Genomic DNA, 25,039 nt, shown 5'->3' on the forward strand with positions numbered 1-25,039 from the left:
CTCCCTCAAATATACCAAGACAGTCCGCTGCAGAAATGACGATCTTTTCAAGCAAGGGCGCTGGGAAAACAGGACCTCCACGTCCACAAAGTACGGTTTGCGCACTTACTCCCACCATACCCCAAAATTAATTCGAGAGGGGATCAAAGACCTCGATGTAAGAGCTAAGGCCATAAAACATTTACAAGTAAACACAAGAGAAAAACTTCATGACACTGGATTTGGAAGTGACTCACTGGAGAGGATGCTAAACACCCAGACAACAGAAGAAAAAAACAGCCACATGTGTCTTCATCGAAGCCTGTTAGGCATCGAAGGACACTACCAGGGGAGTGAAAAGGTGACCGGTGGAAAGGGGGCAAGATCCGTGCGCCACGCACCTCGAGGGATTAGTATGCAGCATACATAAAGAACTTCTACAGCTCAATAGGATTGGATGGATTGGATTCGAAGGTGGGCAGAGGCCTTGAACAGGCATTTCTCCAAAGAAGACACAAGGATGGCCAATGAGTACAAGAAGAGACGCTCAACGTCACCAACCGTGAGGGAAATGCAAATCAAATCAAAACCACAGTGGTAGGATTTCACGCCCACTAGAGTGGCTGTCTCACACACACACACACACACACACACACACACACACACACACACAGAAAACAACAGATGTTGGCGAGGATACAGGGGAATCGGAACGCTTGTGCCCTGTTGGCGGGAACACAAAATGGTGCAGCCACTGTGACTATTAGAGCAATTCTTCCAAAAACTCAACACGGGAACCAGCAAATCCACTTCTGGGTGTTTACCCAGAAGAAATGAAAGCAGGAACCAAACAGGCATTTGCACACCTGCGTTCACAGCAGCACCACTGTCCACAACAGCCAAAGGCAGGCGTGGCCCCAACGTCCACCCACAGATGACAGAGAGACAACAGGTGGTGTATCCGTACAACAGAACGCTACTCCACCTTTATGAAGAACTGAGTTCTTTTTAACTTATATGTATATATATTTTTTTGAAAGCAAGAAAGAGTGCACAAGTGGGGGAGGGGCAAAGGGAAAGAGAGACAGAGAGAGAGAGAGAGAGAAGGAGAGAGAATCCCAAGCAGGGTCCACGCTCATAGCAGAGCCCGACAAGGGTCTCAATCCCACGACCCTAGGATCATGACCTGAGCTGAAATCCAAGAGTTGGACGCTCAACGGGCTGAGCCACCAGGGTGGCCCACAAAGAACGGAATTCTGGCAGGCGCCACAAGGACGTCCCCGGGGCCCGTGACGCTGAGCGACAGAAGCCCGACACAAAAGGCCACATGTGACCTGATTGCAGGCACATGAAATGTCCAGGGCAGGCAAACCCACAGAGACAGGGAACCAGTGGGTGGTGGCCAGGGGCCGGGGTGCGGGACGGGAGGGGGCCGAGTTCCCTTCTGGGGTGATGAAAAGGCTCTGGAATGAGAAGGAGGTGGCGGCCACCCAACACCGCGAACGTACTGGGTTGTGCACAAAAAATGGCCGAAACGATCAATAATACGTTACGTCCATTTTATCACGATACAAAATTGCTTTTAAAAAATGAAAGTCAAGGGGCGCCTGGGTGGCTCAGTCGGTTGAGCGGCCGACTTCGGCTCAGGTCGTGATCTCGCGGTCCGTGAGTTCGAGCCCCGCGTCGGGCTCTGTGCTGACAGCTCAGAGCCTGGAGCCTGTTTCAGATTCTGTGTCTCCCTCTTTCTCACCCTCCCCCGTTCATGCTCTGTCTCTGTCTCAAAAATAAAAAAAATAAAAGAAAGTCAAAAAGGATGGCCCAGGATAAATATCCACGGGCTCCGGCCCAAGCTCCCTAATCCTGGAGTCGGGGGGAGGTGGGGGGGGGCCTGCACCCCACACCTGCAGCACTGGGGGGGCGGGGGGTGAGGCAAAGCTCTCGGAGGGGCAGTGGTGAGGTCTCTCCCCGCCAACAAGGTCGTAGCCACACTCCCTGCGATTCAGGGGAGCCGCCCCCCACTCTCAGGCCGGATCCTACCGCTGACACTGACGCCAGCACTGCAGACCCCTCAGTGCCTTTACAAGAATCAATACCCCCTGAGAAGAGCCTCCCAGGGTGCCAAGAAAGAACACCTTGTTACAATTAATTATTTACATTTTGCTTTTTTTTTTCTCTTCTCTCCTTCTTACTCTCATCCAGCCTTTTTTGCTGCAAACATCAAATTGTCAGGCTTCCACAGGAACAATGTCTCGGGGCACCGGGGAGAAACAATTAGCCAATTAATATTTAATTGACTGTGGACAGAGGAAAAAAGGCAGGCATGAGCCACACCACACCCAGCAGAGAAAACGCTCTCAGCCGCTTGGGTGGGGCCTGCAGGGCAGAGCAGACCCAGAGGAGAGGACGACACACACTGGCCGGCTTGCCCGACACCCAGGGGGACGACAGGGCCACCCCCGGCGACCACGCCCCAGAGGCCATCCCCGCAGCGGTCTGACCCCAGATGGGGAAACCGAGGCCCAGAGAGGCGGGCAGCCTTCTGCCCTGGTGCAGCGAGGCCTGGGCGCACCCCTCCCGAGCCCATCTCCTCCACACCCCTGCTTCTCTGCTGTCAGGTGTGACCATTTCCACCACATACACCCACGGTCCCCGAATCCCCCTCTCTCCCCAGAAATGAGTCATCGGCAAGACGGGAGTCAGCACAGGGTGCTCGGAGACCTGGCCGCGTCTGGGGGCCGCCACCTGCCCGGGGCCCCGCCCAACACAAAGGCCCAGAGGACACCGCCCCCCCCCCCCCCCGCCCCGCTCCTGCCTCACCTTCCCACGCTGGGGGGGGGGGGGGGGGTGGTGAGACCTGCAGGGACTCCGGGACCAACACCCAACCGCCCCCAACCCCGGCCAACGGCTCCCGTGGGAAGGGAGCAGAGGACCACGCCCACCCCAGTGCGTGTGCACGCGAGCGCCCCCCAGCGGCCGCATCTTAAAAGTAACTAGTGCGCCGTGGACTCGGTGGGACCAGAGCGCCTGGCCCACGACGTCACGGTGGCCGCAGCGTCAGCGCCTGGGGCTCATCAAACGAGCGACGCAAAGGCCTGGAGAGAACACCGAGGACTGTGCAGATTGGTGAACAAACAGGAAGAGGGGACGGACAGACACGTGGCAACGCGGGGCCTGGGTGCAGAGATAAGGGGGTCCGATCGATACCCCGCGGCTGCCTGCTGCCTCCCTCCCTGGCCAGACGGCACCCAGGGGACGTGTTGGTCGATGCAGGCGCTAAACAAAGAAATCAATGCTGGGGCTGGCGCAGCGGGGGCCGGACGAGGGGGCCGGACGAGGGGGCCGGACGAGGCGGGTGCTCCGGCAGGAACCACCGCTGTGCCCGGCCCACGGCCAAGGCTGCCAGCCACCTGCTCGGAGGGGTGGGGACGAGGGCTCCAGACCCAGCCCGCGCAGCCGCACCCTGCCACGTCCTCCTCCACACTTCTCAGAAGTGGGCCGAACTGCAAACCCATTTTACAGGCGGGGAAACCCCGGCCCCAGGGGGTGAGGCGACCGGTGCCGCCCAGGCCCCGATACCAGCCCCGGCCCTGCAGCATCACATTCCGTCTCGAGCCCCGAAAGCTGTCTCAGCGGCCCCACTTCCCCCTGGCTTCTAGAAGCACCAGTGCTGCCCAGGAAAGCAGGTAAGAGTAGGCTCACCCTGATTCAGCAGGCCTTGCCCTCCCTGCCTCCTCCCTGCCTCCTGAGAAGGCCCAAAGTGGTTTGAGAGCCACTGCAGGAGGGAGTCACCGGCACCTGCTCTGACCTTCATTCCGAAAGTCATGCGTTCACTGCCCCGCATCTTTTTTTTTTTTTTTTTTAATTTTTTTTTTTTTCAACGTTTTTTATTTATTTTTGGGACAGAGAGAGACAGAGCATGAACGGGGGAGGGGCAGAGAGAGAGGGAGACACAGAATCGGAAACAGGCTCCAGGCTCCGAGCCATCAGCCCAGAGCCTGACGCGGGGCTCGAACTCACGGACCGCGAGATCGTGACCTGGCTGAAGTCGGACGCTTAACCGACTGCGCCACCCAGGCGCCCCTGCCCCGCATCTTTTAAAGGGCTAACGGTCAGCTCTATCCTGGTTTAGGCCTCTCACGGCCTCTCCCCAGACAGCGCTGTGGGCCTCCACACCGGCCTCCTGGCCATCGATCTGCCCCCCCCAGCCTCCACACTGGCCTCTGACCTAGCTCCCCAACCCATGTGCAGAATTCCACAGGGCTGACCTCGCCCTGTCCCTGCACACAGCGGCCCGGCCGGGCGGGAGGGAAGGGGCAGCGGAATGCGTAACAACCGACCTCTGCCGGCAGGACCTGAACAGAGACCTCCCGTTCCCCCATCAGGATGCGTCCTCTCTCTGGGCCTCGGCTCCCTCCCTACTTCGTGAGGTCCCTGAGGGACGGCCGGAGCTCGTGGACCTAAGGAGGCCAGCACAGCAGCACGGAGCCCCACACATGACCACTGCCACTCCTGACGGACGAGGGAAGGACAGCCCAGAGCCAGCCCTCTGCGACTCCCTGCAGCCTGGGGTTCGCCTCCTGCTGCATGACGTGGGCTGAGGAACGAGCTCACCCCGGGGGCCAGCGCGCAATAAGGAGGTGGGGCCACCACTCTGCCACCTCCAGGGACCAAAATGCCAGCAGAAAGCCACAGAAAGCGCAGTCTCACCAGGATCTTCTTTCCCAAAACTCCCAACCGGCTTCCAGGCCGGGGCAACGACGTCTCTGGAAGGCCCAGCTGATGCGGGCCACCTGTTCCCACGCTGGGCCGTGTGCATCCAACAGGGGGCACGCAGGGAGAAGGGAAGGGTCCGCCTGTGGCAGGATTTCACCAGCAAGCCCCACATTCCCCACGCCCGCCCACCAAACCTGGTCCCTTTAATGCAAGAAACACCCAGGAAGCAACCAGAAAAAGGAAAGACTTCCGGAAGGAACTTTCCGGGTCTGCCAGCTCCTGCCGGAGCCTGCCGGGTGACCCAGCAGGAAGAGGGACAAAGTACTCGATCAAGTCGACTGGGGCCCGTCTCGCACTTCCTCACTCAGACCTCGTATCGATGCCACACGGGGGGTCACAGCATCTGTGTTGTATGTATCCCTGTGGAAAGGAAAGCTGGAGGAGCCCAAGTAATTGAAAGCCCAGATCCCACCCAGGCCTGGCGGACAGGAAGCCCCTCCCTCTCCTGCTGGCCGCCTCCATCGCCTCGCTCCAAAAGAATCCACATGAGAGAAGGTGCTGGAAGGAAGGCACAGTGGCTTCCCCCCGGCGAGCAGGGCTCGCTCCTTGGGGGGCTGGCTGCGCCCAGGGCTCCCGCCGCCCTCGAGGGTCTCCAGGGGTCCACCTGCCCACCACCCCACCAAGGCCTCTGCTGAGGGTCTGCCCGGGTGCCCTAAGCCAGGGAGCAGAGAACCCAGCCGACGCGGTCTGCCCCTCCCGGCACGCCTCCTGGGTTAAGAAAACACCTTCTGAAGCTTCGAGGGCCCCCAAACACCAGCTCCCCTCTGCACGTGCCCTGCTCGGCCCAGTCTGCCCCAGCGGAGGCCGCAGGAGAAGCCCGAGGAACTGGGGGGCGGGCTGGGTCTGCACACGGGAAGATCGTGGGAATCAGCCCCAGGTCCGAGCGGTATCCCCGGAGAGAGGGGTTCAGCGCTTTCCTCAGCAACACGGGTCGTGCATTCACTGTGCGTGATCCTCCCTAGGGCACGATCGCGGAGGAAATCCTCCTGGTGTCGCGGCTGAGAGAGGGGCCAGGGCCGGGCAGCTCCTGGGGAAGTCCCAGGGTTTTCACCTTCTCCTTTCTTCTACCGCTGATGGCACAACAGCTAATCTGGGCTCCCCCTTGGAGGGCAAAGGCCATGCAACTTCTCTGGTACGGCGGGTGCTCCACAAACGTGCCGTAAATTAACTGCTGGGTACATGGGGGGATGGTAGACGGATGTGGGGGGGGGGGCGGGCGAGTGGTGAGTGGCTATGATGATGGACATGTGAACAGACGGTGGGTGGGTGGGTGAGTGAGTGGATGGGTGAATGAATGAATGAACGAATGCTTTTTCTCCTGAAGCAACGACTCCAACAATATGAAGGCTTGGGAAGCTGAGAGGTGGCTGTTTAGAAAAGGAACAACAAAACCCAGGACAGGGACAGGATCTGAACACCACAAACCTTCTTAAATAAAACAAATAAAATAAATTTTAAAAAATCTGGAAATTTCTAAAGCAGCCTGACACTAACCGGCGTCTCCGTAAGGATCCCTTCCCCACCCGGACGCCATGAACACCAGCAGCCAGTGAGAAAGAAACCCGTCCCTCCAATCCCTGGCCCTACACCCCACCCCCCCAGTCCCAAACCTGTGCCCCGGAAGAAGCTTCAGCATCCCCCTGAACCCAGGCTCCCAGAAGGTTCTGGTCGGCAGCAATCGCCCGGCTACGGAGATCAGTCCTTTTGCCCCACTGGCCTCACCCGCCCAGGAGACGACGAGTCGGTTCTGATCCTACAGAGCTCGGTGTTCAGTAGCGGGACAGACGCTGCCTCCCTGCTGGCTGGGACTCTCATCACTCCAGGGACAACCGCGGGGGGGCCAGAGGGAGGGCAGAGCATGCGGTCACATCTTCACGGTCTGACGTCAATGATGGCCACCAGGCCCATCTGGAAGAGCCGTGGTGTCCTGGCTGGGCTCCTGAAGGCCAAAAGGCGAATCCAGGCCCATGGGAAATCTCAGTAGATGTCCCTGAAGAGACGCATAGAAACTTGGCTGTGTCTCTGTGCCCAGAGGGACTCTGTGCAAGAACCTTCCCAGGCCCGTCTCAGAAAACAGTGAATGAGAAACCAGACCAGCTCCGTATCATCACCAGCCCGGGAGGCCCAGTCTGCCTGCTGCTGCCCCCTGCCCTGCCCTGCCCAGCGCCACGGTCCAGGAGCGGGAGAGTCCCCGTGTGTCCGTGCACCAAGCAAAGCAGGCCGCAGGCGCTGGGGCTTTGCTGGCGATTTACTCTCCCAGGGTATCCCCCTCCCTGGACACCAGGAGAGGCCAGGGCCGCTACGGGGAGAGCACGGCCCAGAGGCCCAAGCCTCCACTGGCCCCCAGCTTGGAAGTGCTGCTACCCACTCACAGGTTTCCCTCGATGAGAATCACGTGCAGGGCAGGAGACCCATAAGGAGGACGCTTGGCCAGATGCATAGCGGGCAGAGGGGCAGGCCAGGCTCTGCCCGGAGCCCCACGTGCCTCCCGCGCTCCCACGCAGCCAACAAGAGGCCAGAGGAACGAGGGGAAGGGAGGTGAAAACAAGGGCGAGCTGCCCGGGACGGGTGCCAGGTGTCGGCACTGCACAAACCCAATTGCACTTTCTGCTCAACAGACCTTACGGGGGGGGGCTTGGAGAAACCGAGCGACCCGGGCACAGCCGCTCACTGGACTCAAACACAGCCCGCGAGGGTGCAGAGTCTGTGCACTTAGCCATCCGGCCCCGTCTTCCAAAGATGCACACTTGCGTCTTTACGAGTCAAATAACAAGGGAAACAGCAGGAGATCTGTCGGCCAGACCTGGGGGCGGGGGCTGGACAGCGACACATGCCCGCCGTTTCAGGAGCAGCTACTGACGGCTGGGTGCCACGCCGCCTGCATAGCCAGGCGAACCGAGGTCAGAGGCACCGTGTCACCGGCCCAGTGGTCGAGCCAGTAAGCAGGGCGAGATTTTCAAGCGGTCTGACTCGAGGGTCACACGCAGAAAGCAGAGGCAGGATGGGGGAGCTCTGCCCGAGCCCTGCCCCTCCTGGAGCAAAGGGTCGTCAGCGCAGGGCATGAACCGAGGCCCCCCACCCCCCGCCCCCTGCACACAGCTCAGCGCCGGGGTCTGGGCCATCACACCACCTCCACACCACGCCTGGCTCCCCACAGCAGATGCCACGGTGTGGCGAAGCATCGCCAGTGACCGTCACAGCGCACGTGGGCGGCCCGGAGGCCAGCTCGGAAGCGGCGTCCTCGAGGCCCCTCTGGGTGGACGTGGCACGTCCACCTTGGACCCAGGCCGCCTCCCCGGAACCGCCGATGAGCGCGAGGTGCGCCCCCCGGCAAACCGCGTGGCCACACGGCTGGCGAATCGCAGGATGAGAGTTTGATCCGAATTCACGTGCGCCTTACATCACCGCATTCGGCTGTGGCAAACCAAAAGCAAAACGGAATTGCAGCCTGGGTCATTTGCATTTTAACTATTCGCCAAGAAATGAACTTGGCCGAGGTTTATCCCGTCTTTTTCTCCATATGGTTATTTTAAATACCGGTTGTGTGCTTGAGTGTGTGTGTGTGTGTGTGTGTGTGTGTGTGTGTGTGATCCCGAGTGTGTACGCACGAGTGCGTATGAAAGCACGTGAGTGCAAAGCAGTGTCTCTGCGTGAGTGTGCACACAGGTGAAGAGCGTGGGTGTATGTCCGGGAGGCCCCTCTCCAGAGCCCAGGGCACTGCCGCTCCCCAGGAGACAGAACGGGAGAGGAGATCCAATCCACTGGAAAGCAGCCCCGCGGACTGGGAAGCCCCCTTCTAGGAGAGGAAACCTGCCTGGCCCCACCCCAGCCTCGGTTGCCGCTCGGACACACGCGGCCCGGGACACAGGGAACTGAGTGAGCTGTTCAAGGGGAAACGGAAACCTCTATGAGGTGCTGATCACACAGACATGGGTTCTTGAGCCGGTCCCTGAATCTCTTTCTTAGAGAATTTCAGGACCAGGGAAGGGGGGGGGGGGGGGACACCATCGGGCCAGGTGGCTTATGGGAAAATCCTAGCTACTGACAGTAATCTGACACTTCATCGCGTCTCAAGGAAGGTTCCTCTGCGAACGGACTTCTCAGCGCTTGTCACTATACGAAATTCTCCCTGCGTTTCGTAAATCACGTATTCGTAGAACGTTTCCTCAAACACCAAGTCCCCGGTAATGGTCCTCGGATAGATTAAGCAATAAACATCTCCCGATACTTCCCATCAGCAGGTGGAAAGTGGCTCGCTGGGCAGTCCGGGAAGCGACTGTCTCACAGAGCCCGTGCCAGCGCAGCCGAGGGCAGAGCTCCCCGGTGCCGTCCTCTGAGAGCCCACGGGGCCGGGGGGCCACCCGACTCCAGGCAGCACAGAACAAGGCCTTCCCTCAAGCCCTCGGCCTCCATCCAGCAAACGGTATCATGGTCCCGACTCCAGCCATTTAAAAGGATGTGCTTTCAGATGGCGGGTGATGTCTCTGGCCACTATGAAGGCAGGCTCACCAGGGAGCCAGCTCGCAAACGAGCTGAAAGCCCCCGCCAGCCTCCGGCCTTCGTACCTGCCCAGCCCCAGGTACCTTCTCACCCGCACCAACAGGGCTCCTGCGGGACAGCTGACAAAGGGCGCTTCCGAGAACACGGGGAGACTTCTGAGCTGCTTGGCCCAGGCCTCGAGGATCACCTCCAGGAGCCCTGGGGGTTCGGGTCACCACCCCCTCCTCGCCCAACACATGCTTGGAGCCAGGCTGCTCTCCTGGCATTGAGCGTAACCGCCACGGATCTTTCCACGAGTAAACGTGCCCCTGCAGCATCTCAGGCGACCCCCGGGCGGGCTGGCGGTGACACCTGCCCGACTTCCCGTGAAGAGTGGAGATTCGGGGGAGCAAGTGTACGTCAGGTGCCCCGGCCAGGGAGGCAGGGCCAGGGCTCCGCCCCCCGCTGTGTCCTAGTCCACACCCTGCCTTCCCTCTGCCCTCCCGGATTCCGGACACCTGACCTCACCCTGGGTGCGGCGAGACCCAGAGGAGGCAGGCCTGTCCCGTCGGGGCCCCCCCCCCCGCACAGAGCCGGCGCTCGGCCACCGTGCCCGGACACTCACCTTCCCAAAGTCTCGGACATCGAAGAGGTCGAAGGGGTCAAACAGCTCGCTGTTCCGGAGTCCGAATTTATCATGGCAGACTTTCAGGAAGGTGCGGATGTTCTTTAAACACAGGAACTAGAGGAGAGAAGACAAGAGCACTGAGCCCCCAGGGTCTGTGAGAAGGGTGTAAAGGCAGCGGCGGGTGCCCGGACGCACATCCCTGCCCTGGGGGGGGGGCCTCACCACCGCTGCCCCGCTGGGCCAGAGGTCACAGGCGCCCCCAGCTCACCCCGGCCACTCCTGACCCTTTGTCCCGCCCCCCCGCCCAGGGGGACCCAGCACTGACGATCGCGGCTGCCAATGTAGTCTCGAATCAGCAACACCAGCGTGTGAACACACGGGCACCTGCACACGTGCGCCCCTCACATACACACACGCGTGCACGCACATGCACACGCACACACACCGGTCTTCCCTGGCGCAGGCCCGCCCCAATTATCGTAGATGTGATGAAACCAAAGGCCGGGAGCGGTCCGTGGAAGCCGTCCGTGGCGGACCCCGGGAGTGGACACGCCAGCCGCGGTGGGAGGCTGGGGGCGCGCAGGGCCAGGGTTCCCGGTCAGCACTGGGGCACCTCCTCCAGCCGCTGACCCGGCGACACTGGGCCTGGCAAAGTGACGGGGGCTGGAGGCTTGGGGCTGGGGGTGAACGGGATGGCCGGCTGCGGTCCCTGTGGAGAAGCTGCTGGTGAAGGACACACGGGGCCTGCGGGCCGGGCCTCCTGGAGAGCACCATCCGGAGTTGTTCTGGCCCCAGGTTCGAGTCCTGTCCACTGATTCCAACTTACAGGACCAGGGACAGCGGCTTCGGCTCCTGTGGCCCGGTTTCCGAACAGGACGTGCCTGGCTGGGCCGTGCACCGTGATGGCACAGAGAGAGCCATGCCGTGCGACGACCGTCGGTCTACCCAGTCCAGTCAGCAAGGGCGCGTCAGAGGCAAGGACAGCAACGTGTGGGCTGAAGGGGCCCGGAACTTCAGACCAGTCGTCCCCACCAGTAACCATTCACTAAGGGCCCGGGGGCTCCACGGCAAGAGAATCACAGGGCCAGCGCCAGCCCCCCGGAAACGCAGACGCGGGGACAGATGGAAGGAAGGGCAGGCCAGAATCAGAAGGTACGGTCGACCTGGGGAACCAGCTGCTCAGAGAATGCCCTCGAGGCACGCGGCGCCCCGGCCTAGCACCCACCCCGGGCGCCCTCCACCCCGGGCCGCTCCTCCTGTCCTGGCCAGGGTGGGTCACCGGTCACGGCCGATGCTGACGCACCGGCTGTGTGGGGGTTTTCTGAATGTGCGAGAGCAAACCACAGACATGACCCCGGTACCCCCAAACGTGTGAGTGCCCCTAAGGACAAGCAGACCCCCTTCCCCGAGCTCAGCACCAGCGTCCGTGTCCGTGAACCATCGTGGATCCCACACGCCCTGGTCTCCAGACGGCACGGACTCCCATTTCTTCAGTAGACAAAGGACGACCAAGATGCGTCCAACAGCAAAACACGTTCTGGCCTGAGGCCCGATCCCGGCTCAGACCTGATGCTACTGCTCACGTCTCTTTCATCCCCATGAGCCTACAAGAGTACGCCCCCACAGAACCTTCTGGAAGGATGGATAAGTTCGAGGTATGTGTTGTCCAGCAGGGCAGCCACCAGACACATGTGCCCCCTGAGCACTTGAAATGAGGTTAATCTGACCGAGAGACTACATTTTTAATTTTTTTCTAATCAATCTAAGTTGCACAGCCATAGCTGCTGGGGTGGACAGCCTTGTCTGCCATTCCTGAAGCATCGAGACTCGGACGGAGGGACGCTAGGAGTCCACTTACACGAGGCACCCAGAACAGGGAGTCACAGAAAGAACGGTGGAACCGGCCGGGGCGGACAGGGAGTCAGTGTCTCACGGGGACGGATGTAGCCTGGGGTGATGAACGAGTTCTGGAAATGACAGAGGTCTTGTCAGGTGACACCGTGACACCGTGATGGTTAAGATGGGGGCGCCTGGGGGGGCTCAGGTCACGATCTCGCGGTTCGTGAGTTCGAGCCCCGCGTCGGGCTCTGTGCTGACAGCTCGGAGCCTGGAGCTGCTTCGGGTTCTGTGTCTCCCTCTCTCTCCGCCCCTCCCCTGCTCGCTCTCTCTCTCTCTCTCTGTCTCTCTCTCTCTCTCTCAAAAATAAACATTTAAAACAATGGTTAAAATGGGGACACCTGGGGGACTCAGTCGGTTGAGTGTCCTACTCTTGATTTAGGCTCAGGTCATGATCCCAGGGTTGTGGAATCAAGCCCCACGTCAGCACGGAGCCTGCTTGGGAGCCTCCCTCCCTCGCGTGCGCGCTCTCTCTCTCTCTCTCTCTCTCTCTGCCCCTCCCCCACTTGCACGCTCTCTCCCTTAAAAAAAAAATAATAACAAATAAATGAATAAATAAAATATCAATGGTTAAAATGGTAAATCTTGTACATCCTGTATTTTACCGCGACGGCCAGCAAAACCGCGGAAGCTGGGAGGGGCCCCGAGAGAGAGCCAGGCCCACGGCTCGGCCGGGAAAATACACTTTCACTGCCCTAAGCCCCCCGGTTTGTGGCCGCCAACACGCCGCCCCAGCTGGCACCCGCTCGTCCCCGCTGGTCTCAGACCCTCCCGCCCACCCTGCGGCCTCGGCCGGCTCTGTTGCTGTCTGAGCATCGCCTGACTCCAATCTCCCCGAAGCGTCCACTTTATTTCCTCAGCCTCCCATTTTTAGAGTTAATTACACAGCTCCTCGCCATAATCGCAGCCGGCGAGGCCAGGCTTCCTTTCGGGGCTCAGGACGGGCGGGCGCCCCTTGCCCTGTGGGCACAGCGTCTGCCCGCCTGGCCCCTCCCCAACCGCAGCCGCGTGGGCCCCAGCCTTCCACGGCGAGCCCGGTGCCGCTCAGGGCCCACGAAAGGCCGGCCCTGGGGAAACTGAGGCACACAGACAGGTTCTGACCCCAGAGAGAAGGACACGGCAGAACCGGGAGGAGGGGGCCTCCTTCACGGAGACCTCCCTTTATGTCCGCCCGCCTCTGCGGCTCTGCCATGATGCCCTCACTCCCCACCCTCCAATCAGTCACCCATTTCTCAGGAGAGGAAACTGAGGCTCCCAAGCCAAGACTGGAACCCACATCTGCTCTGGGATAGGGACGTCCTTCGAGAGGACGGGTGTCCGAGAGTCCCGGTGCTTCCTCTTGGCCAGTGTGCTTGGCAAGTGGCGCACGGTCCCTCCACCCCCCTCATCGGCCACGGACAGGGGCGGCAAGGGCGGGTCGGCCCCATGCCCGGACTCGTGGCTCCTCCCTCTTTCCACCAAGCGGGGGCAGCTGCTGTTTCTGCAGCTCCAGTCCAATCGCCCGATGGCCGGCCTCTCCTTCCCCACCGCCCTGGGCCCAGGAGGGGCGGCGGCCGAGGCCTGGACAGCCAGAAGCTCACGGTCCCTCGCTCAGACAGCTTCAGACTCTGGGAAAGAGGCTCCCGAGGGCGAGACGGGGAGAGAACGTCTCGGCACATCCCAGCCACGGGCTGAGCGACGGCAGGTGAGGGAGGGCCCAGACAGCGGCCAGTGCCAGGCCGGAAGCTGCCCATCCTTGTCCTGAGGCCCGAGAAGGGCCGGCGGCTGGCCGTGTCCCTGTGGCCTCAGGGGCGAGTGGCCTTCTTCTCTTTGCTTGGTCCTCCAGGCCCTGGACGAAGGACGGCCAGACACAGCTTCCCCGGCATCTGGAGGCGAGCGCACGGCCCCAGAAGTCCTGCTTAGCGGCCACAATAAGGGTCTGTCCCAGGACAACTGGCCCTGTGACAAGTGACAGGCGGCCCAGAGCCAAGTAGGCCCCCGCTGTGTTTGCTTAGGGCACTGCCCTGCCCGCTGCTCCCCAACCCCGGCCCACGGGGAGGGCCCTGGCCACCGTGCCAAGAGGCGGGCCGCCTGCGCAGCGGACTCCCGACCCCTCCGTCCCGCCTACTCGTCAGGCTGAGATCAGATTAGCCGGAACGCCCAGGCTCCGTGCCCAGCCGCCCTCCGCCAGCCTCGCAGGGCCTGCTGCCCACTGTCAGCCGTCATTCAGCCCCCGGAAGGCCTGCTCCAGCGAGGGGATCCCGGGCACGAGAGGCAGAGTCGACCCTGAGAGCCAAGACCCCGCATCTGAGCCTCGAGGCCTCCGCGCGCCCCCCGGTGTGACCCACGATGGCCACTTCTCTTTGGTGGCTTTGACACCAACCTGCTGATCGGGGAGCCACCGCCTGCCACACACGGAGGAGACACCGGGCGGGGCTGCCTTCACACCTCCGTGGCCTCTCCTGTGACCCCTCGAAGGCGAGCTGGAATCGCAAATCGGACACCCTGCCCCCAGAACTCACATCCACCCAAGGTCCACCACACACGCCCAGTGCCGGGGACTCTGTGTCGTCCCCACGTCCCTCAGGGGCTGCCTGTGTACTTCAGCACTGACAGGCAGGTGCACGGGGGGAAACTGAGGCCCAGAGAGGCAAAGCTTCTTGCTCAGCAGGCTGCGGCCTGGGATGTGCGGTCTGAGCGGGGTTTCCGTGGAGGGAGCTCACGGCACCCGGGCACCGGACGTGCCCCCCTGCACAAACCCACTGGACGCCTGCAGGGGCCCTGGAAGGCGTGGGATGTGATTACCCCATTCCACAGACAGACAAAGTGAGGCTCGCAGAACACCCCTCCGGGTGCCCCCTGACCTTCCTGCAGGGCCTGTGTCAGGGGAAGCCCCATGACCACCTCGCCCGCTGCGTCAGGAGGCCAGGGGCCCTGCTGCCCCCCACGGTGATGCTCAGCCGACGTGGGGCTCCACCGGGAAAGCCCCAGGTTGGGCTCCCCAGAGAGCCCTGACCTTCCCTTGGCCCCTGTAAGTTGTCCCTGACCGGAGAGGCTGCTCCCCATGTTCCAGCCCTCCACCAGGGGCAGGACACGGCGGCCCAGCTCCTGACCCGCAGCTGGCACTTCTGGTGGGGACAGCCCCGGCCAGGCCGTTCCAGCTCAACCTGTCCTCTCCGTGCCTGTTCCTCCATCTGTAAAACGGGGAGAGAAAATCCTGCCCTCTGACTTCCGGGACCAGCGGACACTGGGGCCACCTCCCTCGGGACATCCTGAAGTCCCTGCTCCCAGAGCCCCTGTGACGCCACGCCCGGGGAGAGTGGAGGCAGACGACTGGCCCCCACGACCCAGGGCCCTGTGATCTGCACTCAGGGCCAACCTCCCTCCTGGAGCTGGGGAGCACCCACACCCCAGACGGACCCGGGCCCTTGGTCCACACCTCTGCCGGCCTCTCACTGCTCAAAGCTGCGGCCCAGAGGCTGGGGGAGAGGGAGGGAGGGGGCCAAAGGCCTCCAGGGGGTGGTGTGTCTGAGGCTCTGGGCTCACACTCAAGACAGAGGGACCACGAGGAGATACACGGCACTGTCTCCCACGCCCCCCACGGCGGGAGAGAGCTGGGACAGCACAGCCCCCGAGGGAGATGGGGTGTGTCGACCTCATCAACACAACAGATTTCCTTTCAAAATCCCTGCATCTTTCTGAGGCAGGCGGAGGCGGGGGCGAGGGCGGGGCTCCGTATTCGACTTTCCACCGGCATCGCGGAGTGTTCCTGAAACGTCCCAACACGGGACACTAAAGCTACACCTCACGATGACAAATCACATGCCGTCCCTCTGGAGTGACACCGACCGCCCGGGGCCACGCTGCTGAGACCTGCGGATCAGACGCCCTGACTGGCAGCTGACGCGTCTTTGATCAATAAAAAATGGGGAAATGAATTAATTTCCTGTTTTATTTATGCTCATTCCAAAAACCTTTTAAAATGGCTTCATTACTATTTAATCGGTGCGGTTCGCTGGAATGGATCTTTCGAATTCGGGGCCCTTGGGGTACATGAACAGGTGGCCTTGAGGTGACAGGCTAGTCAGACCTTCCCGTGGGGATAGAAACGGAGGCCAAGTGTCCCCGCGGGTCCCAAACACTGGGTCAATGACCCACGCGGGGCTCACTATCTAGTGAAAGAAGGAAAGAAGACGGGACTATGAAGCATGCTTGGGTGTCCCGAGGGCTGGCATTCCAAAGTGGCCCTGCTTCCCCCCAGCAGCCATGACCCGTGAAGGCTTCAGCGGCATCTGGGGCCCCCTGGGCAGGTGCCACTGCGTGGGGGAAGCCCTCACTTCCCGAAGCGTCTCTTCCAAAAGCAAGCAGGCAGGTGGAATTTGGGGCTGGCCTGACCACCTGCTCCTGCACACGTCCGTACCGCCCGCGGGCCTCCCCGCGCCAGCCGGTGTGGGTCCGCTGTGCCAACAACTCTAGGGACGGAGATCATTTATCATCCATTTCAGATGGGGACACTGAGGCCCGGGACGTCAGATGGGGGGCGCAGCCCGTGCGGCTAGTTAGTTAGCATTAACCCCGAGAGGCTTCCCTCGCCGGCCCGGGCCGAAGCCGCGGTGACTGTCCCGGCTCCACGCAGGGAAAGTGCAGGCCCAGCGGGGACTTATCTGTGCAGCATCTGGGGCTCGGTTACGTCTGCTCGGTTTAACAGGAGCTCTGCCTCCGCTCAGGCCACCTCCCGGGCTGCGCACGCACCGGGCTGCTGGAGGCACTGGGGCCAGGCCGGGCTCCCCGCCGGGAGTGGGGGTGGCATCCCCTTCGTGCAGCGGCGGTGGGCCGAGGCCTGGGCCTCACCCCACCTCAGCCCGCGGGCAGGCAGCCTGACCCACGGCCGCTAGCCTGTCACCAACCAGAGGGATAGAAAGGACACAAGGCAGCAGCGTCTCAATTCACCGTGTGGCAAGCCTCCTAAGTATGTCACACACAGATGGGCCGCAACATCGTCAGGTGGCATTTCCGCTTTCTCCAGCAACAAACAGCCGCGGGGCCCCCGCCAGGCACTGCGCGGAGCCCGGCATGGGTCCTGTCTGCCTCCCTTCTCAACACGGGCCGCACGCCGTTCCGAGGTGGAAACACGGCGTGAGGACCGCCTTCTCCAACAGGCGGCCGGGAGAGGGCCCAGGTCTAACCAGGGAGGGTCGGCTGCCGTGCGGGGGGCTCAACTCGGGCTTTTCTCGGGCTGATTCCCGCACGGGCCTGGTCCCGGGGACCTCCGGCTCCTAGCAAGTCAACAGGCCCCCGTACAAACTAAGCCCCCGAAACCCAATGCACCGGCTCCCCACCAACTGCCACGCCAGTCTGTCTGCAGCCCTCGAGCTGTGGGAAGCGGGTTCTGAAAGGTTAGGAAGTACAAGGGGTGTGCTGGTGGCAGGCAGAGCCGGGCTGCGTGGGGCCAGCGTCAGCTGCCAGGTGCTACCTCTCTGTCCCGATCTTCACGCACCTGCTCGTCAATGCTCGGGAGTAAACTCCCCGCGGAAAACAATCCTGGACGAGTACCACTTCGGAGGCCTCAGCAGAGCGGGTAAGCAGCTGACGCCCATTCAGACCTAGTGAGCAGACACTTAATAGGCGCCTTCTGTATGGCAGGCCCTGCCCCGGGGTCCCAAGGCCCAGAGGACACGCCTGTGGGCCCACAGCTGTCTGAGAAAAGAATCTGTGATTTCCGTCCGATACCTGGATGGAAATTGTTCCCAGCGGTCCTCAAAAGACCCGCCGCTCCGGCTAATGGCCTGTGTGAGCCGGAGGGATAAAGAGTGGCCGGTGTTATGGAGACTTCAAGGTCAGGGTCAAACCAAAGGTTTTCTACAAAGCCAGCAGGAAATTGCTTTTCTAGGATTTCCCTGTGCAGCCGACCGTCTTCCCTGAGCCGGCTTCTGAAGGCCGGAGGGTTCCAATCCTGCCCTCCCGCTGCCTGGCCGGTCCAGGCAGGCCCGGCTCAGAGAGATTAGCTCAGCCGCTGCCTGGAGCGGTGCCCCCTCCCCCGCCCCCCACTCCGAATCCACGGCCCCTCGTCTCTCTCCTGCAGCCTGGCCCAGACCACCACCACCGGCTGGCAAGCCTTCTGCGACATGGCGCCTGTCCCCCTGCCACCTCCCTTTCCCCCGTCTTCTTCTTCCTTCTAGAAAAGCGGCCTCCGCTATTTTTGTTTTCCTGTTGCTCGCGGAAATTAGAGCCAAACGCCTCCCTTAATGGCCAGCACGCACCAGATTATCGCACCCCCGGCTGAACAAGCGAATCTCATTATCCCTTCCTGCTGTGCTGAAAACATTGAGGGGAAACAGCTTCCGAGACAAGAGGGCGAGACAAGAGGGCGGCAAGAAGCTTCTCCACGCCCTGAACCAAGGCAGACGCCGCCCTTCCCTGGGAGGATGGCATGGTGGGGACGGGCCGAGGACGAGGCCCCTCGCCAGCCACGTGTGCCACCAAGTGTCAAAACCCTGCCCGGACGGCTGCTCGATGGTCAACCCTTCTCTGGGGGGTGGTGGGGGTGGGAGACAAGAGTGGGCACTTGGGGAAAGTCAGAGTGCAGGGGGAGGGGGCTCTGAGGACTCCTTCCTTTGAAACAGACCCCTCCCACCGTGTCCCCAGGTAGTGCCCCCGATGGGGCCTGCCGATGCGCCCCCTGGAGAGCCCCTCCCCGCTCTGGGGGTGCGCACAAAGCCCCAACCATGGGGGGCAGCAGTCACCCATGGGGCAGGGTCCAGACCCAATCAGGCAGCCTCACCTCCTTCCCCAGGCAGTCGGCGAGCTCCATGAGGCCCACGGCCAGGAGCCCAGCCTGGACACGGGGCCTGTCACTTCACCTCTCCGAGCCTCGGCTTCCTTCCCTGTCAAAGAGGGTGATACCCACAGCAGCCGCCACCGGGGGCGAGCCGCGTTCCCCACACCAGGGAGCCCGCTCGGGCCATTAGGCCAATCAGCTCTGCTGATGTTAACGTGAGCCGTGAAGCACGGACGTGATCCCCAATTTACAGATGAGGAGACTGAGGCTTGAGAACATTATTTACCAAGTGTAGGGGGTTGCGCGGCGACCCCCAAAAACACATGCCTGTGTCCTGACCTCTAGAATCAGTGAATATGATGTTATTCGGCCAAAGCGTCCAGGCAGATGTAATTAAGGATCTCGAGGTGAGATGCTCCTGGGTCGGGGAGGCGCTAAATCCAACGGCAAGTGTCCTTTATAAGAGACACAGCAGAGTCACAGGAAGAAGAGGAGAGGCCGTGTGAGGACAGGGCAGAGACAGGAGGGACACTGACCCGAGCCAAGGGGCATCTATCTGGGGCACCAGGAGAGGCGGGAAGGACGGAGGGAGCACGGCCCAGACCCGATCTCGGAGTCCCGGGCTCCGGAGCTGGCAGAGTGGGAGTTTCTGTGGCTGTAAACCCCCAGTGTGTACTCATTTTTCACGGCAGCCCCGGGCCGCCCGCCGGGCAGAGGCCGCCCCCATGCCCTGGACCACCTGCTACGTGACCTCAGCACAACCAGAGATGCCAGAGCCCTCGTGTCCTTGGCGAAGGGCTGTGGAGTGGAGGGAGGCGTGGACGGGTGGATGAAGTGGGCTTGGAGGAAAACCTAAGGGAAGAATCCCCATTTCTTCTAGCTGTCGCCCAGCCCTCCGCCGCTCACGCTGCCCGCGGGGCCCCCCATGGCCCCGCTCGGCTGGCACACTGACGCGTCCTCCGGCTGTGACTCAGGGCTCTTTGGGGACAAGGGCCCCAAAAAGGCTCTCAGCCAGGTGGGCCGCAGACCCTCCTCCCTGCCACCTCCCTCTGAACATCGTGGTGCCTGGTCCAGCCCCGGACACCGCTGAATCGAGGTGTGGGGCCCAGGCAGACCCAGCCAGCTCTCAGGCAGACAGATGTGGGTTCAAATCGGAGCCTTCCTGCTGCCGCACCCTCCCGGGGACCTCCCGTCCCCAGGACCCTAGCTCCAGGCTGAGTGCACTTCTCGGGGGCCCCAGACCCCCCATCCAGTGGTTGCCTCCATCTTGCTATGGGAGGGCGCCCAGCTCGAGCACCCCAAAACTCACCCCTTGATGTCCCCCCGCTGTGAAAGCCACCCTCTCACCCAGGGGCCGCAGCCCACCTGGGGGCAGCTAAGAGCCCCTCACGCTTGCCCATTACAGCCCGGTCATGCACGTGACCTCCCACCCACGGCAACCCAGTGCATTACAGGAAGCACCTTTGAGGCCCGGCCGCCACGAGCACAGAGGGACACAAAACGTCCTCCTCGACCATGCCAGCCGTGCTGCAGGAAGCACCCCTCAACACAGCACGCGGTTGCTCGTGGAGAATCCCTCCTCCAGTGGGCACACGTCATCTCGAGAAGGGCAAAGCGTCCTGTCCGCTTATGACCCCACAGCTCCCGGGGGGGGGGGGGGTCAGAGACGAGAGGGGAGCCCCAGGGACTGCCACTTTCCCCCAGAGACACACACACACAGCCCGTCCGTCCACCCATCCCCACGCCCAGAGTCAAAGCTGCTGAGTCAGCTCTGTCACCGTGGGGGGGACACCGTGGGTGTCTACGAGGAGCCCAAACTGGGGACAGGCCTCTCTGGGCTGCCTCCCGCTCTGCAAGTGCCACAAGCCCTTTCAAGAGCCATCTCTCCCCAGGGCGCCTGGCTCAGGTCACGATCTCGTGGTTCACAGCTTTGAGCCCCGCGTCCGGCTCTGTGCTGACAGCTCGGAGCCTGGAGCCCGCCTCAGATCCTGGGTCTCCCTCTCTCTGCCCCTCCCCCACTCGGGCCCTGTCTCTCCGTCTCAGAAATAAGTGAACGCTAAACCAAAATTTTTAAAGACCCACCTCTCCCCAGAAGCCAGAAAGGACCCCAAGTGCTCAGCGGCCCATAGCAGGTGCTTAGAGTGGCCCCGAAGGCTCCGGGGGGAGGGGCTCAGCCCTCGTCTGGGAACAGAAGGTCAGGCAGTAGTGGCCGCTGACAGCTTACTGTGCCCCCGTCACTGCCACTGACCCCACAGCCCCCCTGTGTGGGACGTGCAGCCAGGCGGGGCGCACCAGGGGGCGTGTGCAGGTGTGGGTACGTCTGTGTCACGACCCACAAAACCAGGCACAGATACGTCTGCAGGTGGACGGGGACTCGGGGAAACGTTTCTGAAGTCTGAGCAGGTGGAGGCTCCGACGTCAACACGGTTTTTTCTGTTTCGAGACGCGCTTCATTTCCACCCGACCGCCGTCGGCACCAGACACGCAAGCTCGGCCGGGGGGGGGGGGGAGGGGGGGGCACCGCGTCCTGCTGCCCCAACAGACGCCTGCCCCGGAAGCAGGAGGCTCCGCCAGGCCCGGGGTGGGGGGCCGGGGGCGTCCCCACGGGGGCGGCGCTGAGGGCCCCTCCTCTGAATACCCGTCAGTGGGGTCTCCGCCGGTCGGGAGCCCTGGTCCCTCAGGGACACAATCCTTCCCTCGATCAAACACCCACCCACGCCCCGCGTGTTCCCGCGGCCTTGATGGCCCAGATTAGGGGCCCCGCAGGGAGCCACCCCTCCATGAAGAAGCCGCGGAGAGGGTCCAACTCCTGAGGCTGACACGAGGCGCCCCCACCTCCTCTCCACCCCCCAGCCTCCCTCACACAAGGGACGCCCTTTCTTTACACACCAAATCTCAGAGGCGGCTTCCCAAGTCACTTCTCCTCCCCATTCACGTGAGGAAGAAATTTCTCTTCCCACGTGACCGCTGCCCATTCACGGGCTCACAGAGACCAGCCGTTGACCTCCAAGAGGAGCTGCAGCCACTGGGGAGAGGGCACACGGGGGCAGGGCCTCGTCTCCCCGGACCCGTCGCGGCCGCCCCGTCAGCCAGTGCGGGCAGGACACTGGAGGCGCACGGACTCTTGGCGCACAGCTTGCCGGGGACGGCGGACAGGTCTCTGCCCCGCTCAAAGCCTCGGTTTCCCCACCCAGTGAGCCTGACCGCAGCCCCTGGGGCTCGGGGAGGCAGAGCCGGCGGGGGGCGGGTGGGGGGTCTGCAGCTTTCACAGGGGAGGGGACCAGACCCCAGCTCACACCCACTAGGTGGACGCTACAAAACGGAAAGTCACAAGCGTAGGCAAGAACTGTTCTGGAAAGCAGTTCGGCAGCTCCGAAACACGTTAAAAACAGAATTGCCACATGACCCGCGATCCCACCTCTGGTCGTTCTCTGAAGAACTGAGCGCGGAGGCCCGAAGGACGCGCACAGCTGTGTTCGCGGTGGCCAGAAGGCGGAAGCCGTCCGCGCACCGACGGGCGACGGACCAGCAAAACGGGGGCCAGCCGCACCACGGAACAGCACCCGGCCTTAAAAACGAAGGAGATCCCGGGGCGCCTGGGCGGCTCAGTCAGTTGAGCGGCCGACTCGTATCTCGGCTCAGGTCGTGAGCGCAGGGTCATGGGATCGAGCCCCGCATCGGGCTCCGCGCTGAGCGTAGAGCCTGCTTGCGACTCTCTCTCCCTCTCCCTCTCTCCCTCTCTTTCTCTCTGTCTCAAACAAGAAATAGAAATAAAAATAAAAAGGAAGGAGATCCTGACACAGGCTGGCCTGGAGGACGCAATGGAAACGGCCAGATGTAAAAGGACAAGGATACAGGGTCTGCTCCCGTGAGGCCCCAGAAAAGCCGCATTCATAGAAACAGAAGGTAGAACGGTGGAGGGGCGCCTGCCAGGGGGGCCCAGGCGGTCAGGTGGCCGACTTCGGCTCAGGTCATGATCTCACGGTTCCAGGAGTTCGAGCCCCGCGTCGGGCTCTGCGCTGACCGCTCAGAGCCCGGAGCCTGATTCGGATTCCGTGTCTCCCTCTCTCTCTGCCCCTCCCCCGTTCATGCTCTGTCTCTCTCTGTCCCAAAAATAAATAAAAAACGTTGGAAAAAAAAAAAAATAAAAAAAAAAAAAACAAAAAAGAAACCGGTTGGGAGACCTCGGGAACCGGATGGCTCGCCAGGTCCCCCTAGCATGGGACCCCTGCGTGGATGCATCTGGGCGCCGCCCCCCCCCCACCCTCCCGGTCCCCCCAAAGCCGCCACCACTGCGGGAGGGTCTCTGGCTCTCTCAGGAGCCACAAAAACAGCCTCTGATGGCCACTGTGGGTCTGGGGGCCTCGAAGTCAGTGACACGGGCCTTCCCCGGGGCGGGAGTCCGGGGAACTTTCCTGAGTGGCCTCCTGTCACGTTTCCCATGACTGCGCATTACTTTTAGGATTTCTTAAAAAGACCCTGCACTCTGGGCTGGCTTTGGGAGAAGTGCTTTCTTGTGAACCGGACAGCCGCCTAACCTTCTCCACACTGGAAATTCCAGCCGCACCAGCGCCAGCCCCAGGGCAGAGCGCCGAGGGGGCACAGGGAGGGGGCACGGGAGGGGGGGGGGGGGGGAAGGAGCTCCATTGTCTGCCAGGAGCAGCTGGGCCCGGATCTCTCCCCTGAACCGGGGTCAGGAATGTTCGCAGCTGTGGACTCTGGACTCGCCCTCCACCCTCCGCCCTCCCCCCAGCCGGTGGGAGCCGGGCGGGGGAGGGAGGCTGCAGGGGCCTGGGGGCAGAGGCCAGCAGGGCAGGGGGTGGGAGGGGCGGGCACGCCCCCAGCTGTCCCAGCAGAGGGAAGCTGGCCAGAGCTGGTATTGCAGCTGTAGGCAGCCGAGCTCCAGCCCGGGGCCCGGCCCCACCTGCTCAGGGTGCTGGTCTTTTCTCCCCAGATAGGAACAGCCTCTCCTCCGTGAGGCGGAAGTCTGGAATAAAACGAAACCCCACGTGAGCTCCGGCCCCGAAGCACCACCGGCCACGCGAGGGCTTTTTGTTGTCCAGCCTCTTGACTCTGCATCGTTTGCTGTTACAAAATTCACTGCTGGGAACAGCACACAGCTCTGGGCCCTGGCATTTCCTCCCTGGCAGTGGGACGCGTGGAACTGGTGTTTGGGAATCTCCCCGGACGCGGGCCACACACTCCAGCGATGCCTCCCGTCGGGCATTCCGGGTGTTTCCAGGGTTTCGAGATCACATTTACGTGACAGTAACTGGCTCTGTCCTCCCGGGCCATTCCCACAACTGAGCCCCTGTCCGCTACGGGGCCCGTGGAGGCAGGGCCGCCGCAGGGGACGACGGTCACAGCCCAACGGCCTTGGGCACAGACAGGCACGGGCAGGCTCCGCGGACGAGGGCCTCGGGAAGCCCCGGGCAGGCCACCCGCCTTCCCTGCTTCGTTCATTCATGATTCACCCCTGCATCACTCAAACGGCTGCCCGGCCCTGCACGGTGCCAGGCACGAGGGCACCGAGTAGGAAAGCGCGAGCCTCTGCCCACCCCCCACGGGAAGAGACGGTTAAACCGAGGCTCCTAGGCTGGGCCTGCGAGGTGCCCGCCCACCCCGGGGTTATTTTCGGGAGAAGGGGGCGGGGAGGGGGCGGCCAAGGGAAGTGAGAGAGCAGTGGAGCGGCTCCGGGTGGGGGGGAATCTTGCGGCCCACCAGCTGCAGACCACAGGGGCGTCCGGGGGCGGGCCAGAGCACGGGGACAGAAAGGCAGGCCCCACAGGTCAGAAGCCTGGTGGGGACACACAGGGTGGAGAAGGCAAGACGAGAGAGGCGTCCCCTGGATGGCCGGGAGGGACCGTGCCCTGGGGCCTTCGACGACACCTTGGGGCCTCTACCAGATGACAGGAGAGATTTCTGCCCTTGTAAGGCCTCCAGGCTGAGGGGCCGCCCCAGGACACACGTGCCGGGAAGAGCTGGCAAGCCCTGGGGCCCCGGTCGCCGGGAGACCCTCGGCTCCTTCATGCAGGACGCTGCTCACCGCTCCTCTGTCTCCAGGAAGAGTCAGACAGACACAAAAACCAGCTTCGTGATGCCAACCCCACCACAGACAGACACGGCCTGCCGCTGGTGCACGGGGAAGGTCAGAGCTGCCCCTCCCAGGCCCAAGCCGGGCTGAGAAAGTTCTGGTCCGTGGGGAATTTCATCAACTCGCAGCTAAAACCCTAACCACGACACTGAGGCTCCCTTGCCCGCCTCCCCGGGTCCCTGGAGAGGCCTCCAACCGCTGAGCAAAGGCCAAGGTGGCCCAGGGGCCCGGGACGTACAGCCGCCCAGCAGGGAGCCTCGCCCTGAGCTCGGGCCAAAGGGACGTCCCACCGGGACGATCCCTCGGGAAGCTTCGCCCCAAACCCCGAAGCATCACGGCCAACTACTTCCTCAGGCCGGGAGCCTAAGAAGAAAGTGGGAGCAGAGTGCGTTCTGTTTCCTCTCGGCCGGGAGCCTGCTAACACCAGCAGCCG

The 25,039-nt window shown here is 62.4% G+C and overlaps 1 protein-coding gene across 4 annotated transcripts in view; it reads right to left on the reverse strand.

Annotated features, from left to right (window-relative positions):
* Positions 1–25,039, reverse strand: part of VAV2 (vav guanine nucleotide exchange factor 2) — a 161,122-nt gene that overhangs the window by 118,111 nt on the left and 17,972 nt on the right. For all 4 annotated transcript variants that reach the window (XR_009251307.1, XM_058693609.1, XM_058693610.1 and 1 more), the window contains exon 2: positions 9,857–9,973. Coding sequence is in view for 3 of the 4 variants with exons in the window: in XM_058693609.1 (XP_058549592.1) it covers positions 9,857–9,973 (117 nt within the window). In the remaining variant the exon portion in view is untranslated. The remainder of the gene's footprint in view (positions 1–9,856; positions 9,974–25,039) is intronic.

This window comes from Neofelis nebulosa, chromosome 12, assembly GCF_028018385.1.
Source record: "Neofelis nebulosa isolate mNeoNeb1 chromosome 12, mNeoNeb1.pri, whole genome shotgun sequence".
NCBI lineage: Eukaryota > Metazoa > Chordata > Mammalia > Carnivora > Felidae > Neofelis > Neofelis nebulosa.